The sequence below is a fragment of the Chanodichthys erythropterus genome, chromosome 15, assembly GCF_024489055.1.
Source record: "Chanodichthys erythropterus isolate Z2021 chromosome 15, ASM2448905v1, whole genome shotgun sequence".
NCBI classification, from domain to species: Eukaryota; Metazoa; Chordata; class Actinopteri; order Cypriniformes; family Xenocyprididae; genus Chanodichthys; species Chanodichthys erythropterus.
In genome coordinates, this window is record NC_090235.1 from 20124221 (window position 1) to 20142488 (window position 18268).

General features: G+C 36.8%; 2 protein-coding genes across 15 annotated transcripts in view; one reads left to right on the top strand and one right to left on the bottom strand.

Moving 5' to 3' along the window:
- trioa (trio Rho guanine nucleotide exchange factor a) overlaps positions 1–5808 on the top strand; it is a 122617-nt gene extending 116809 nt beyond the window's left edge. For 10 of the 14 annotated variants that reach the window (XM_067412369.1, XM_067412372.1, XM_067412375.1 and 7 more), the window contains 8 exons: positions 164–305; positions 403–430; positions 520–682; positions 1370–1491; positions 1585–1663; positions 1913–2113; positions 2198–2336; positions 3099–5808. In XM_067412369.1, the coding sequence (XP_067268470.1) occupies positions 164–305; positions 403–430; positions 520–682; positions 1370–1491; positions 1585–1663; positions 1913–2113; positions 2198–2336; positions 3099–3644 (1420 nt within the window). In that variant the 3' untranslated portion in view covers positions 3645–5808. The remainder of the gene's footprint in view (positions 1–163; positions 306–402; positions 431–519; positions 683–1369; positions 1492–1584; positions 1664–1912; positions 2114–2197; positions 2337–3098) is intronic. The other 4 variants (XM_067412370.1, XM_067412374.1, XM_067412384.1 and 1 more) reach the window with 1 other exon arrangement.
- Positions 5809–11147: 5339 nt separating this feature from the next.
- The window catches only part of tinagl1 (tubulointerstitial nephritis antigen-like 1), a 37556-nt gene continuing 30435 nt past the window's right edge, over positions 11148–18268 (bottom strand). The window contains exons 11-12 of the mRNA XM_067411427.1: positions 13706–13751; positions 11148–13614 (exon numbers count right to left, since the gene is read on the bottom strand). Coding sequence (XP_067267528.1) covers positions 13459–13614; positions 13706–13751 — 202 coding nt within the window. The 3' untranslated portion in view covers positions 11148–13458. The remainder of the gene's footprint in view (positions 13615–13705; positions 13752–18268) is intronic.

The following is an 18268-nucleotide window of genomic DNA, read 5'->3' on the forward strand; positions in this document are numbered from 1 at the left end:
CAACAATATCAAATATGTGAAAAATAAGGTGTTTTTGAACATTCAAACATGAGAACCTATTCTGGTAGAGCCCAAAAACAACATCAAGACGTTGGAAAAGGGCATAATAGGTCCCTTTCATAAGTTAGACATTTGACATTTAACATAATGGTTTGCTTTCCAGCAGGAAATCATCATCATGGCATACATCCCTCCGTATTCGCAAGAAGTCAGATAAAAGAGAGAAGGAAAATAAAAAGGAGGCCAAGCTAGAAAACGGATACAGGAAATCCAGAGAGGGACTAACCAACAAGGTCTCTGTAAAGGTAAAACTAATGAAAACAAACACACATCTTTGTCATGTCATTTTCTGGAAATCCTTCAGAAGGATGTTTACTCAAATCTTTGTTCTCTATTTTGCAGCTTCTAAATCCCAATTATATCTATGATGGTAAGTTCAAAATGTCTATTAAGTGAAACGAACAATTATAAGTGATAAACATCTTAAACAGGGGTTGACATGGATTTCTTTTCTCCCAGTACCCCCGGAGATGCTCGTCCCGCTGAGTGACGTGACCTGTGATAAAGGGGAGTGTGTCACTCTGAGGTGTAAAGTGTGTGGCCGCCCCAAAGCCACAGTCACATGGAAGGGACCCGATCAGAAAACACTCACCAACAACGGTCATTTCAGCATAGTCTACAGGTATGGACAAACAAACATAATGTCAGCTAAAAAAAAAATCATTTTGTCTTGCAACATTGGAGATATACATATATCATGTTATTATTTTGTAAATGTAAATTTATATATTGCTTTGTTTTTATATCTCACTTTTTATTTATCTATCACTTGTTAGATTTATATTTAAAAAGGGGGAAAAATTGCTAATAGAGCCCCTAAAAGGAACATGGTGATGGGAAAAAATAAGAGACGGGAGGAAAAAATCTATTTCAATGCTTTCACATGCTCTTTCAAATGTTTTGCATTCCCTCGAGAAACTTTGTGTTCATTCGCAAAAAAATCGGAGATGGGAGGAAAAATTATGTCTATGTTTTCGCGTTCTCTTTGCGTTCTAGTTCATCTGGATTTAAAGGTCAGTGTTACTTTTTTTTTTTCATGCGTTCTCTTTCAAATATTTTGCTCACAAAATATTTGAAAGAGAACGCAAAAACATAGACATAATTTTTCCTCCCATCTCCGATTTTTCTTCCATCACCATGTCCCTTTAGGGGCCTCCTTAGAAAAATAAAGATATTAGATATTTCTCCCGAAGGCAAAAACAAAATACTGATTTTATTTTATTGCATTTAATTTCATTGCATTGATTAAACTCAGTTTTTGCTAATCTAATGTTTTTGTTCGTATCATAATTTCCTTTTTTCATCACAGTGAGACTGGCGAGGCCACGCTGCGTATCGTAGGTGTGACCTCAGAGGATGATGGCATGTACACCTGCATTGCAACGAATGACATAGGCAGTGTGACATCATCAGCCAGTCTCAGAGTGTTGGGTAAGAATATGCTCCTATTCCAACTGGCCTTGCAAACTCTCTACCTAGTGTTTCTAAGATTCAGCTAAGCAACTTAACTGGACTCTTTCACAGGAACTACCAGCGATGGAATCCGGGTCATGTGGAAAGACAACTTCGAGTCCTTCTACACTGAGGTAGCAGAGCTGGGCAGGTGAGACACATGAGAATTTATACACACAATTTTGATATCAAATGGATTCATTTGTAAAAACATTGTAAGGGAATCCATTAGAAACAACATGGAGGCACACTTTTAAAGAACATTAACACAAATTGCCTGCATTTTAACTGCAAGTTTGTCACAAATTAAGGGTTTTTTGTCAAAAACATGCAAATATAGTTTATGGAGTATCGACTGTGGCAACATCGTAATTGTGACAATGTTGTTTCTTTCTCTTAGGGGAAGGTTCTCTGTAGTTAAACGCTGTGACCAGAGGGGGTCAAAACGGACCGTGGCAGTCAAGTTCGTGAATAAGAAACTCATGAAGCGAGACCAGGTCACCCATGAGTTCAGCGTCCTACAGAGACTCCAGCACCCTCACCTAGTCAGACTACTGGACACCTTTGAGACCTCCAGCAGCTATGCACTGGTCCTTGAGATGTGAGAGCACACACACACACACTTTGATATCATATTTCACACTCAAGATAAGTTCCTGAGCATCAGTGTTGTGTGATTGCACAGGTCTGATCAGGGCCGTCTTCTGGACTACATTGTGAGCTGGGGGAACCTCACTGAGGAGAAAGTGGCCTTTTACCTCCGGGACATTTTAGAAGCTTTGCAGTACCTGCACAACTGCAGAATAGTTCATCTGGATTTAAAGGTCAGTGTTACTTTTTTTTTTCATTGTTTGTATAGATAGACAGACAGACAGACAAACAGACTACCATTCAAAAGTTAAAAAAAAATAAATCAATTATCTTTTGAAAGATGTATTTCATGTGCACCAAGGCTGCATTTATCTGATCAAAAATACTGTAATATTGTGAAATAATATTACAATTTAAAATAACTTTTTTATTTGAGTATATTTTAAAAACTAATTTATTCCTGTGATCAAAGCTGAATTTTCAGCATCATTACTCCAGTCTTCAGTCACATGATCCTTCAGAAATCATTCTGATATGCTGATTTGCTGCTCAAGAAACATTTTTTATCAATGTTGAAAACAGTCGTGCTTCATATTTTTGTGGAAACAGTGATACCTTTTTTTCAAGATCCTTTAATGAATAAAAAGTTAACCGAAAGAACAGCATCAATTTTATATCTATATAGTATTAATATTACAAGTATTAATAAATAAACATTAATTTGAATGTATTACTGAATTTTATTCTTTCTTTACTGTTATTGCTGTCTTTATTTCTTAAGAACCTTTTTATGATTACTATTTTGTTAATGTTTATAAGTAAAAAAAACACTTTGAATTAACACAATTAAATATGCTAAACTTGTCTTAAATAATTTATTTTATATATTTACTAATTAGTTATTTATTTATTTATTTAAAAAAAAAAATTTTTAATTCGCATGCTAATTTAAATATAATGTAATATTAATTTCAAATTTCCCACTTTCTGATCAGCCTGAAAACCTCGTGGTGGAGCAGAGCCCCTCCCAGCCGATGGTGAAACTGACGGATTTCGGCGACGCGGCGCAGCTGAACTCGACTCCCTACGTTCACCCTCTGCTGGGAAGCCCAGAGTTCGCGGCCCCTGAGCTGGTTCTCGGGGACCCCGTCTCTCTCTCCTCTGACCTGTGGAGTCTGGGGGTGGTGACGTACGTGATGCTGAGCGGCGCGTCTCCGTTCTTGGACGAGAGCGTGGAGGAGACGTGCCTCAACATCTGCCGCCTAGACTTCAGCTTCCCCGACGACTACTTCCAGGGCGTGAGCCAGGCGGCACGGGATTTCGTGTGCCTGCTTCTCAGGACCGAACCTTCCAGGCGGCCCCCGGCTGCCGCCTGCCTGCAGGAACCCTGGCTGAGGCCCGGAGGTGGCCGTCGCTCGGCCGAATGCATCGATACCTCTAGACTCATTTCCTTCATCGATCGGCGCAAACACCAGAACGACCTGCGGCCTCTCGGAGGCGTAAGGGCCTTCCTGCAAAGCAGGCTACAGCCCAGGATCTGACCGAGAATCATGATCTCATCCTCTTTCCGATGCCAATTCAGAAGACTTCAGTCCTGAGCCTATCAAAATGTGTGCTGACAACCATATCAGAGCCTTCGTCAGCAGACGATATTAAAGATTGATAGTCCTCTCCCAGTTTGCTGCTGCCTTGTTTCCAATTTAATTAAGACTTGTAAGCAGAGATTAAAACAATGGAATATAAATATAAAAATATATATATAATATTTCTTCGATTTGCTGAATGATCAACAAATCCGATTAAGTGGACTAATATTTTGTGTAGAACAAACGTACCTGCACAAGCGTGGGTTTTGAAGAAAGCGATGCAAATGCAATTTAGCGAGGAGAACAACTTTTTCCCTTTCGGTTTTGCCTGAGCCAGAGAGCAAGCGGCTGTTTTTGTGCTTTTACAGTGTTCGACTCGATTTCTTAACGAACCTTTAGACAAAAATGAACAGCGCATAATACTTATATGACATGTTTTCAGGTAAATCTTTCAATAAAAATCAGTGTGAATGAACGCAACACACAAATCGTGAGCAAACGAAGCATTTTAAGTGGAAACTTGTTTTGGTCTCCTAGTGTAATTAGTTGCTTATTTCGATGATGATGATTGCGCCACATTTAGCTGCGGAATTTTTACAGGCTGCAAGTTCGACCTTTTTTTTTTTTTTTTTTTATTTACTACGACTAGAACAAATTGTGTTGTGCAATCTACAGATGTATACGCCTTATTCTATACTATGTGTCTGCCCTGTTTCCTTCTTTTTAAATGCAATGTCACAAGGGTGGAGATACATAGCCGTAGGGCGGCCAGACGTCTGAGCTGATCGGCTTCAGACAGGACAGCATTGAAGAATGACTGAATACTGTAAATGCACTCACGTTGTTTCCGGTTCTTACCACGTGCAATGTTGCGGCTTCGATGGTTTATGCAACTGTTTATGAAGACATCTGTTAAACCTTTAATAAAAACGTAGAATAGCACGTACTTGGTACTGCAGTTCTGCTGTTGTTTATTTTATCCGGTCTTTTTCAGTAAGTATTAAAGCCCTGTTATCATGCAGGGTTGTTGTCTACATGGCACTTACGCTAGTCACTTTTCTGTTGATATACATATTGGTATGCCAAAGCTCTCTTTGCTTTATGAGAATGAGTTTTTTTTTTCTTCTTCTTCTTTTCGGTCCCCTGCACACATTTGACTCCTTTAAGTTATACGCTACTTAGCTGTGACTGGTTGTTTACATAGCTTTTTCTTCATTTACTTTCCTTTGTGTCCATGTTATTGATGTTTCACACATTTTTTTACATTTTGCTTTTCTGCGCATTTTTGGAGCGTTTCTGAAATGCACCTCCCATTTAGACTCGGCAGTCCTTTGACATGGAAATAATTTCGCATAGCAAGATATCATGGACAAAAATGTGAAGCCTTTAAATTATGATATTTATCTCGCTCGTCATATAGATAGTTTTAACGCAAATGTAAGTCATTTTAGTTTTAAGGCCTGGGATAGTTTTTGTTGACAGGTTAGTCGTAAGATGCTCTCAACAATTTAAATTGTCACTGGAACGATGTTGGTATGCAGTTTGTAACCATTGGCCTGTTCTCATTTCCAGTGATCCTCGCGTCATACGTCAGTCAGCTGTTATCTTTGAGATTTTGAAGCGTATTGAAATGTTTGAGTGGTGGGCAGTGACTCTTTCCCGGTAGGAAGGAACATTGTTGATTCATCTGTATAGACCCATATAATGTCCCCCTAATTTATTTGTCATTGTAAAGTTGTACAGATGCCTTTACAGCGTGGGAACTTGGACTGGATACATTTTTTAAAGTGTTTCATTGAATGTCTAATTTTAGTTCTGATCTCATTGTATTTTAATGTATGTATTATCATTTTAGACTTGTTTTATTTGGATTATTTTATACGTTTTGCATGTGTATATTTCTTTGTACAGAAACCATAAGTGTTTACGCGATATGTGCTGTAAATATTTTCAGTTTTGTCATCAGTTATTTTGGAATTAAACATATGGAACATTCTCATGGCTGCTGTGTTTGGTTTAATTTGTGAGCAATAGACCTTATTCAGTGCAGCGCCATGACGGGTAGGAAAGCGAGGCTGTGAGGGACAGACTTGCCATGTTTTTCACTGGAATTCGCTGTAAAAAATATTTTTGCATCGTTTCATTAGCAGAACAATCCAAAAACACATGAAATAACAGTACAACCCACTGAAGAGATATGTCTATCCCTCACAGCCTTGCTGTCATTCCCGGTGTTGTGCCGAATTTTGACTCCCTGCCAAATTATTACCCCCCTCGTTGAATTGCAGTCGCTATCTGATTGCCTATTCCTAACCCCTCCCCTACACCTAATCCTAAACCTACCAATACTAGGGGAGTAATAATTTGGCAGGGGTAGGAATTCGGCACCACACCGGTAAAAATCAAAGATGGCGCTGCCGTGAGTAAGGTCAATGCAGATTAAAGTTTGCAATGTTCAGGTTGGGAAGGGAGAATCACTTCCATTTTCCATTTAACTTGTAATGGCCGCTGCAGTGACGCAATGACTTTAGAAATTTGCGATTGGCTCTTTAATTTAGAAGGCGGGACTTATTCCTCCATATTGCATTCTGCGCTTTCTCCCATTCATAGTAATATGAGTGCACCGTCTTTGTATATCTAAATTCTTTGACATTACTTTTGAATGGGGAAAAAGTACAGCGCACAATGTTTTGGAATAAATCCCGCCTTCTAAATAAAATAGCCAATTGCTAATTGGTAAAGTAAACGCATCACTGCAGCTGCCAGTGTGGTGAGAAATCGAGTTCCCCCAGGAATAGGGTCTCCTTTTGGACCCCGAGCGATCCCATTGGTTCAACTGGCTTTTAATGGGTAGTATTTCTAATCACCAGATTATAATTCCTGCAAAATTATGATTTATCTAGCTCAGTGGTTCCTAAACCTGTCCTGGAAGACCCCCAGCCCTGCACATTTTGTATGTCTCCCTATTTCTGACCCAACCATTTCAGGTATTGATATCTCTACTAATGAGCACTCAGTTAAAGGTGTGATAGATGAGGGAACCTCTGATCTAGCTTAAATGCGTTATAATGACCATTAATGTCTTTTAAATTACATGGTTCATATACTAGTATATAACTGCAGCTATAGGTTGTGAAATCAAGCATTTCTCATTTTTACTGTTTTTTTAGTTAGCTTATGTAGTAGCATGGCATGTATCTACCCGATTAGTCTGCTTAGGTTATATTAGGTATGTTTTTTGCTTCCAATACAGTTCCCAATTACATGATTTAACTTAATGGTGTTTGTTTGTACTTAGCATGACAATTAATGTATTAAAAATTATTATATTGTTACCACGTTGCTATTATTGTGTAAAATGAATAACTTTTACAGAATATAGTATGTTGCAACAATCCTTATCCTTATAAAAAAATATATTTTTAGGCATGGTTGTGTTTCCAGTTTGTTTTATTATGCAAAACATAGACATTAATTTTATATTTCAAGCATGTTGTTTGTGCACTTAAAGGATTAGTCCACTTTTAAAAAAACTTTTCCTGATAATTTACTCACTCTCATGTCATCCAAGATGTCCATGTCTTTCTTTCTTCAGTCGAAAAGAAATTAAATTTTTGGATGAAAACATTCTAGGATTTTTCTCCTTTTATAGTGGACTTCAATGGGCACCAAACAGTTGAAGGTCAAAATTAGTTTCACTGCAGCTTCAAATTGTTCAACACGATCCCAGATGAGAAATAAGAGTCTTATTTAGTGAAACCATCGCTCATTTTCTGAAAAAATTGAAAATTATATAAGTTTTAACCTTAAATGCTCATCTTGAACTAGCTCTCTTCTTCTGCTCTATTAGAATTCCAGCAGTGTAGACACTGCTAAGCATAATACTGCCCTCCACAGGCCAAAGTTTTGAACACATTTTTATATGCAATATGCTAGTTCAATAGTATATAACAATTAGTTCAAACTTTGACCTGTGGAGGGCAGTAATGACATGGATGACATGGGGGTGAGTAAATTATCAGGAAAAGTTTATTTAAAAGTGGACTAATCATTTAATGTAATAAACATACAATAGTAAAATAGGTTATAATTAGTCAAGACATCATGACAACTTTTGATCAGGCGTTACCGCCTGGGTCCTAAAGGAGACCTGATTCCTGGGGTGGACTCGATTTCTCATGACACCGTTCCGAGACGTGCGCTTATGACTGCACATGCGCATTAGCTGAAAAAGAGTTTTTATTGCTATTTGAGCATAAGAAACATTTATAAGACAGTTGTTTAGATTTCATTGGTGATTTCAAATATGAATTTTAATGGTAAGTTTGGTGAACAGCTTTGTAGAATTTGATGTTTCCCCAGACAGGAGCTGTACTGCATGACTGAAATAGCTGCCCGGGAGGCATTTCAAAGATGGCCGCTGAGTGAAATGACATGCCTTAAAGCGACTTTAGTAACATGCATGATGTCCCCATTTTCACAAATTCACAAATGGAGCCGATAATGGTATCATTTTCAAAAACTTGCACTTTGAAATACATTTTTTTTAAGTTTGCATTTTCAGGCCCCACAAAATGCCATTGTTGTGTAAATGAACGGCCAAAAGGCATAAAGTTTTTAGTTGAGAATGTCACGCAAATGGTCCTTTCATCATAGTGAATCAGCGAACAAACCACTGTTTTCAACTAAAAACAGATTATGATTATGATTCCCTCACACATTTGATGTGTACAGACTCACTTGTTAAAAATGTTTATATTACAGAGAAGAAACCATGAGGGTGTTGCACTGATGATCATTTATGGATTTCAAGGTGAGGTGAAACAGTGTTAATGTGCAGTGTGAATATAATTAAAAGTGCCATCGAACGTTTTTTTTTTCACAAGATGTAATATAAGTCTAAGGTGTCCCCTGAATGTGTCTGTGAAGTTTCAGCTCAAAATACCCCATAGATTTTTTATTAATTTTTTTAACTGCCTATTTTGGGGCATCATTAAATAGGAGCCGATTCATGCTGCGGCCCCTTTAAATCTCGTGCTCCCCCACCCACGGAGATCGCGCTTGCCTTTAACAGCATAAACAAAATTCACACAGCTAATATTACCCTCAAAATGGATCTTTACAAAGTGTTTGTCATGCATGCTTCATATCATGTGAGTATAGTATTTATTTTGATGTTTACATTTGATTCTGAATGAATTTGAGGCTGTGATCCGTGGCTAATGGCTAATGCTACACTGTTGGAGAGATTTATAAAGAATGAAGATGTGTTTTTAAGAATTATAAAGACTGCAAGTGTTTAAAAATGAAAATAGCGACGGCTCTTGTCTCCGTGAATACAGTAAGAAACGATGGTAACTTTAACCACATTTAATAGTACATTAGCAACATGCTAACAAAACATTTAGAAAGACAGTTTACAAATATCACTAAAAATATCATGTTATCATGGATCATGTCAGTTATTATCGCTCCATCTGCCATTTTTCACTATTGTCCTTGCTTGCTTACCTAGTCTGATGATTCAGCTGTGCACAGATCCAGACGTTAATACTGGCTGCCCTTGTCTAATGCCTTGAACATGGGCTGGTATATGCAAATATTGGGGGCGTACATGATCCCGACTGTTACGTAACAGTCGGTGTTATGTTGAGATTCCCCTGTTCTTCGGAGGTCTTTTAAACAAATGAGATTTATATAAGAAGGAGGAAACAATGAAGTTTGAGACTCACTGTATGTCATTTCCATGTACTGAACTCTTGTTATTCAACTATGCCGAGGTAAATTCAATTTTTAATTCTAGGGCACCTTTAATGGGGTTGATGGACTTTTATTGCATCAAACAGGTGAACAGTGGTTTGCATTGTGTACAGTCAATACGAGGAACAACATGGTAACATTGCACAGTAGTAACCAGTGATGCATTATTTACAGACAGATTTTGTTCTTAAATAACAACAGTATTCATTCACAAATACAGAACTGAAGAATGTCTAAATGAGAACGATCCAGCTCGGGCTCAAATCAGTGTATAATATGAACCGCAATGTGAAATCTGGCAATATTAAGACATTGAATATTCATGACATGAGCCCGATGGACTCATCTAGCTGTATATAAATGCTTTATCTAAATGGAAACTTCTTGCATGACTAATATAGAACACATTTAACTGAATGCTAATGGGCAGAATATAGCATCTCTTGCTGAATTTATATATATATTCCTGTCTGTGAGAGTGTATTGCTGAATCAAATGCCTGTCATAAGGCTTTTGAATTAGTCATGTCACCATAATAATGACATTATCATTATCAAAGTCAGCAGATGGGTTTGCTCGGAGCTCTGGCGCATGCATGATAATATAGTCTGGTATGTTTTATGCCCAAGCAGCAATATCTGACTCACGCTTGTTAACGCACACTAATCTCCATACATGTGTAGATGGATAATTGAGAAGCAAACAAGCTCTACTATGATGTCTTGTAATATTGTGGTTTTTGCCTGATTTACATACAGTAGCGAGACGTAATATTTCAGCATTGTACCCAAACCCTTCACTTTTGCCCTGTGGTATAGCTCCTTTACATATCTAAAATCTCATATTGAAGATTTTTTTTTCCTTTAAATACTAATGGTCATAGTAGTCAATTAAATAATTCAACAAAACAAACATGAGAACAAAAAAATAAGGTTCATGTCAATGTTTGTGAACATTCTTAATTTACAGAGTAAAAAATCTTAAGACTTGAGAGAGCAGGTTTAATTCTTACACAATCTGTGGTATTTCATACATATATAATTTTCCAGCGCAATATAGCCAACACATTATAATCGTTAAACCATTGGGTTGTGTTTGCTTTTATATATTTGCCTTTTAGGTCACTTGAAGCTCCAGGTTTCATGACCAAGCCACTTCCAGCCAATTAATTATTGACGATTAAAGGCTCATTCCAAATTTCAGTAACTGCTGGCCATTTTTTGGTCTCATAAACATGAAAAAAAAAAAAACTTGGTTTGTTTTCTACAGAGCCCCACACATGACATGCATGAAAAAAATGTATATGTATATCATGGCCACAAATTAATTCACTCCATAACATACTAATACGTTTTTGTAAATCATGGCCACAACCTTGTTTCAGTTCAATCAAAACGAGGGAACTAATTATTATACAGAGCACAGTTTGATTAAAAAAAGGGAGTGAATTATTATATCATGCACTTGATTTACTATAAGGATTTTTCTCCTTATAGTGGACTTCAATGGGCACCAAACAGTTGGTCAAAATTAGTTTCACTGCAACTTCCAATTGTTCAACATGATCCCAGATAAGAGTCTTTTTAATATTATATTTGAATTCCAGCAGTGTAGATGCTGCTAAGTGTATTACTGCCCTCCACAGGTCAAAGTTTGAACTAATTTTTATATGCAATATGCTAGTTCAATAGTATATAACAATTAGTTCAAACTTTGACCTGTGGAGGGCAGTATTACGCTTAGCAGTGTCTACACTGCCAGAATTCAAATAGATGAGAAGAAGAAGAGAAATAGTTCAAGATGAACATTTCTAGTTAAAACGTATATCATTTTCAATTTTTTACAGAAAATGAGCGATGGTTTCACTAGATAAGACCCTTATTTCTCATCTGGGATCGTGTTGAACAATTTGAAGCTGCACTGAAACTAATTTTGACCTTCAACTGTTTGGTGCCCATTGAAGTCTATATGGAAAAAAATCCTGGAATGTTTTCATCAAAAACTTTAATTTCTTTTTGACTGAAGAAACAAAGACATGGACATCTTGGATGACATGGGGGTGAGTAAATTATCAGGAAAAGTTTATTTAAAAGTGGACTAATCCTTTAAAAGGAGGGAATGAATTAGTAAATCGTGGCCATGATATATATTTTTCTCAGCATTTCATGTACAGGCCTCCATAGTTTCCTGTTATATATGGAAGCTTGGTTCCGCTGTAGTGACAAATTGGGTCCCCCGCCGGAATCGGGTCTACATTAGGACCCCACATGATCCCACTGGTTCAAATTGCTTTTAATAGGTACTCTATTTAGTGCCTGTTTACATACAAAATCATGTTATGATAAATGCTGTTTCAACTACGTTATACACAGTAAAATCCCCAGAGTTAAATCAACTCTGCTCAGAGTACATATGGTCCCCTCTCTAAATAGTGTTAAAGTAACACTGAAGCAGAGTTAAAGTTAATGAAATAATTAAGCAATGAATAAGGCTGTGAGTGAAGTCAGTTGTAGTTATTGTGTTTCTCTTTTCTTCAGTGATTCTGCTTGTTAACAGCAGGTGTTCATCACTAATGCACAATCATCACTTAATTAATTGCTTAATTATCTCATTAACTTTAACTCTGCTTCAGTGTTATTTTAACACTATTTAGAGAGGGACCATATGTACTCTGAGCAGAGCTGATTTAACTCTGGAGATTTTACTGTGTAAGGACAATTTATGTCTGTTTAAGTTAGCTTATGAACTAGAATAGCATACAGATACCCGATTAGCCTGATAGAGTAGTTTATACACGTACATGTATTACAAATCATCTGTAATGTAATTGTGTTAAGTGTTAAATGTCAAATTATTTGTTATAAATGAAACAAATTAATGATGTTCAATTATTCACTTAATAGGCTATTATAATTATTATTAACAGTTAATCAAGAGTATGAAATTTACGTTCAATTTGTTTTATTATGCACTAATTTGTTTTCTTAAGCATTATATAGTATTTTCTACATACTTCAGATAATCATTAACTGACAGTGTGGGGAGACCTGATTTTGGGGGAGGACCCGATTTGTCATGACACCGCCATGTGATTAAAAATAAGGAAATTCAAACTTTTTTTTTATGCCTATATATTCTGACTATATTTCTCAAAATTGCGAGTTATAGTCAGAATTGTCAGAAATACTTTTTTCATTCACAATTGTGATATATAAACTTATTTATTTTTTTATTCTGTGATGGAAACAAGCTTCTGTAGCTCAATGAGAGTGTTGTTTTGAATTGTGAAGACAGTGGCCTGTATCTGTTCAGCCAACCCAAAAGAATCAGATTTTGATCACAGAGACAGACTGGAGTGGTTCTTTACATTTTAAAATATTTAATAATTAAACAACCTTAATCTCAACGGAATGCTGAGAACTGTCATAAATCTAACCTAGGGTATTTTTAAAATAAATTATTGGTCCTAAAACCTTCTTCTTCCCGCATCCTGGTGTTCTTCTATCCCTTTAGCAGAAAGTATGGAGTGCTGTCTGACTGGCTGCTTTAGTGTGTGATCATTCCCAAAAGTAAGGAAAAAAACAAAACATAAGACGCATCCTAGTATCACTATATTAGACATTTGAGATAGTTATATTATGATCCTGTGAAGTGTGTTTCTGGAATACTGAGTCCTGAGTGCGTCTGAGTCCTGTGGCTGTTTGTTATTTGAGGTCCAGTCAAGAAGTGTAACCAGCCAGATTCCACCAATAAGACGATATTTGCCATAAACACAAATTTGAGTTTTACATTCCTCCTACTAGTGACCCAAAGGAACCAAAACTTCAGTGGAGATGTGTATTTGGACAGAGGGGGGCAGTGGACACCACTTTTTCTGCATATGGTGTGAACAGATATTCAGAAGGCACTGGGGTTTGGTCGGTTTGGTGGAAATCAGGTTTGGTGGAAATCAGACTCTAACAAACCTGCAAAAGACCTGATTGACATTGTGGTTTAGATCTGCAGTTCTCTACTTGCGCCGTCCATGATGGTTGTGCATGTCTTCCATGGTGACTCTGCCCCACACGCCGATCACAAACGCCTCAATCTCGCACTCGTTTACACCACGAGCGATGCGGAAGTAACCGTCCTCTCCCCAGTTCTTCCCCCATGAATTGGCTCCAATCTGTGGAGTGAACGTTTAAAATGTGTAAAAGCTGCTGTTGAACAGAAAATAAAACGTCATATCAGCATATCAGACGGATATAAGTTCTCACCCAGTATTTGTGTGTTCTGCCATTGTAGTCTCTCTCCTCTCCCCATCTGAAAAGAGCAATAAAAATCAATGTGCTATCATACATTCACTAAACATTAGAATTCAAATCAACTGTCTAAAAATAGGAATAATTTTTTTGCAGAAGGTCAAGGGAAAATGTACACATCCAACCAAAGCTAAACATTTTTTTTTACCCAAATGCAATCAATTTCTTAATCAATATTTAGACTTAATATATAACTTCATATATGATATAATCTTTATTTATTGATATTTATGAATATATTATTATAAATATTTATTATATTTATGAAGATATATACACGTACTGGATTGATTTATTTATCTTTATCCTATATATATATATATATATATATATATATATATATATATATATATATATATATATATATATATATATTTTAGAGGTGGGCATAGATTAATTTTTTTAATCTAGATTAATTTTGGAATTAATCTAGATTAATCTAGATTAAAATGGCTCATTTGAATTCTGCCGAAGACATTCAGAATATGTGAGATACCCAAATTGTCCCTGTGTCCCAATGTCCATACTATCCATCCTAAATAGTATGTGAGATTAAAATATGTGTGTGCCAAAGCATAGTATGTTGAAAAGAGTATGCCAAAAGTCCCCGGATGGTCTACTATTTCCGGTAGATTTTCGAAGTGTGGATCCGTTTTTAATCTGCAAATACCAATGTGGACTTTTATAAAGATCTGATTGGCCATTAAGTTTTAAATGCATCTTTATGCATTAATATGAGGAGAGTTCTCCACATGAAAGACTCGCGACTGCAGATCGACGTGCTGCATTTCTCTCCGATACGGTAGGAAATTAGCTAAATGAAATGTGGAGGATGTAAGGTGATTGACAGGGAAGTTTACAGTGACTGGATGCGACAGAGAGCAAAGACTCAACTGTATGACGTGATAGTATGTCCCAAAGCTTGTCTAGTCTTTTGCTACACACTCAAAAGTAAGTACTTTTTGTTAACAGAAAGAGTACATATTTTAGGGCGTAGTACTATAAGTAGGCGAATTGGAACGCAGCAAATGACTAAAAAGTAATCCACCATTTTATCCGACAAAGCAGATAGGAGTTAGAAGATTAACCTCAGTGGAGTTAAACTTTTGTATATTATATTTTGTATATTGACATCTTTCCGCGTTTGAAACATGATTCTCATGTTCATTCATGGTTATTTGCTGCTATAAATGGACTCGTAGTAAGAGATGATCAGTTTACGAGCCTCTTGAGCTGAGGCGCTACAGCAATCTGTCACGACCATGGTCACAACACATTAAAGAAAACGGGTTTTATTGTTTGAATTTCATAAAAAACTACACAGTTTTAAAGCTGGGACTTTGATAAATATCATAAGTTACCTGCTTTGTCTTGTCAGTGTCCTCTTTGCTCCGTGATGCATTTATCACTGTGTGACGTGACGGGCCTGACAGCACCACGGCTTGTCGACCAAAGCAACAGTAACTAAGGGGGGCGGGTCTTTGAGAAGGGTCAGTTCGGCTAGGTATACATCCGCGCTAAAATATCAAGGTGAAAGTCATCATAGCTTGCGTAGAATAGACCCAGCTCCCAACCCAACTTTGAGAGTAGATTAACGGCGATATTTTTTTTATCGCCCGATAAGAGTCTCGCGTTAACGCAGCACGTTAACGCCGATAACGGCCCACCACTAATATATATATATTACCAGAAAAACATTTTTTTTTTTTTTTTTTTACCAGAAAAAATATATATGTGTGTTTTTACCAGAAAACAATTGAGAATTGTTGATTTTAGCAGTGAGGAATATTCACACCAGAGAGCTTTCTATGGAAGCTTGTTTCTGCCATGAAATGAAAAGGTAATCGTGACTTTTTAATGTATTTTTAATTAAATAAATGTAGCCTTGGTGAGCAGACGAAACTTCTTTTAAAAACATTAAAAATTGTAGTGGTTCCAAACTTTTCCAAATATATATATATACATATGTACATATGTATTTTTGTCCAGTCCAGTCCAGTCCAAAAGTTTGGAACCACTAAGATTTTTAATGTTTTTAAAAGAAGTTTCGTCTGCTCACCAAGGCTACATTTATTTAATTAAAAATACAGTAAAAAACTGTAATATTGTGAAATATTATTACAATTTAAAATAACTGTTTTCTATTTGAATATATTTCACAAAGTAATTTATTCCTGTGATGCAAAGCTGAATTTTCAGCATCATTACTCCAGTCTTCAGTGTCACATGATCCTTCAGAAATCATTCTAATATGCTGATTTGCTGCTCAAGAAACATTTAATGTGTACAATTGTACAAAATATTTGTGTACAATATATTTTTTTTTTTCAGGATTATTTGATGAATAGAAAGTTCAAAAGAACAGTGTTTATCTGAAATCTAATCTTTTGTAACATTATAAATGTCTTTACTGCCAAAAAAATAAAAAAAAAATTTAAAAAAAAATAAATAAATAAAATTCTTACTGACCCCAAACTTTTGAACGGTAGTGTATAATGCTACAGAAGCTTTGTATTTCAAATAAATGCTGTTCTTTTGAACTTTCTATTCATCAAGGAATCCTGAAAAAAAGTACACAACTGTTTTCAACATTGCAAATAATCATAAATGTTTCTTGAGCAGCAAATCAGCATATTAGAATGATGCTGAAAATTCAGCTTTGATCACAGGAATAAATTACTTTGTCAAATATATTTAAATAGTACACAGTTATTTTAAATTGTAATAATATTTCACAATATTACTGTTTTTACTGTATTTTTAATTAAATAAATGTAGCCTTGGTGAGCAGACGAAACTTTTAAAAACATTAAAAATCTTAGTGGTTCCAAACTTTTGGACTGTATATATTTACCATATTGGTAAATTGTTTTATTTAATGTAGTATAAATCTAACAAAATGTAGTGAGGTAAATGAAGAAAAATTGGGTAAGAAATACCAGCTAAATTCAAGATAAATTCTCTTTCTCTCTCTCGCTCGCTCGCTCGCTATATATATAAAAACAAAGTGATTTAAGGATGCTTTTACAGATAAACAAGATAAAACTGTTGATTTTGGCAGTGGGGAATCAAAAAACCCTAACATTAAAAATTGGAGAATCCTTCGCAAACCAAAACACATCCAATAAGCAGTGCTGTGGAAACATTCTCCTGATGAGGTGAAGTGAGTCGACTTCTCAGAGGAAGGACGTGAGCATCAGGAAGCAGCAGCACACATCGCCCCCTTACATCTCCTCAAGTCAACAACAATCTGATTGGTTGAACTTTCACCATGCCAAGAACTTCCTTTTGCTCCTCCACCCGTTCTGGTTCCTTGAATATTCGGCTCTCACTATTCGGCCGTTGACCCTTCAGTGTCTTTTCATCCGAGTTCAGAATATTCAGCTCATCAATCACCACATGCGTCAAGGGGCCGTTTATTTGTATATGTGGAAAGTCTGGAATAAATATAGTTTAGTCCTTGACTATTCTAAGGGACGTTTTCCAATGAGACCCGGGAACATTTCATGCTGTTCCAAAATAATACTTATCTGCCTTTCCATCCCCACAGAGGCGAATCGGTATTCAGAACACTTGGACAAATAACAAAATCGCCTAAAAAAACAACATGCCCTCATATAAAATACATGGGAGAGTTGAAGGGCCAGAACCAATGGCTGAGAGTTTGGCAAAGCCAGGAAAAGTGCAGCTCTGACCTCTGCTATGCTCTTATCTCACCACGTTTTCTGTCCTTGGCTTTGGACAATGACAGACATACCACTGCTTCCAACCAGCTTCTGACCTGTGCTGGGTTTAGGCCTCTCTGTCTGCACTGAACAATGCCATTTCCATTACACTGGACATCAATGAGCTTTCCACAAACTTTCCCAGGCCCCGGGCTTAGCCGAATGCACCACGGTGGGATTTTCGCCGTAAAAACACTGCCGCTGCCTCTCGTATGTTAACTCCATAGGGCTATACAGCGTCCTCTGAACGTCTAGAGCAGCGCAAGAACCGCAGCGTCAGCGAGTGACAGGAGGCCGGGAGAAAAGCCGGGGTTCAGACAGACTCGCACTCGATATCACCGTCACCAGTGAAGCATGTCACACTCACAGACACCAGCGGCAGGTCAGACGAGGTTACCAGAGAGACATACCTGGGGATCATGTCCTGACCCGAGTGCGCTGAGCCTCTGGAGCTAAACACTGTCTGGGAAAGACTAGGAAGCACATTCACGCACATCAAGAAACTCGGGGCACATTTGTTTGAGAAATGCTTCATATAAGACTGCATAAAAATTGAATCAATACAAAATAAAATATTCCCCTCATGACAAACGTTTTACGACAAAGTAAAATGAATGTTATTTAGAATATTTTGGATCTTTTTGATGTGATTGCTGAATGAATGTGTGAAGCATGCGTTCTTTAACCAGTTGCGTCCAAGAGTAAATGATTGGTAATTGATGAGAAAACAACTGCAGTGACTCTCTCTGTTGAGGAGGAAGCTAGTTGAGAATCACTGTGCAGTGCTATTAGG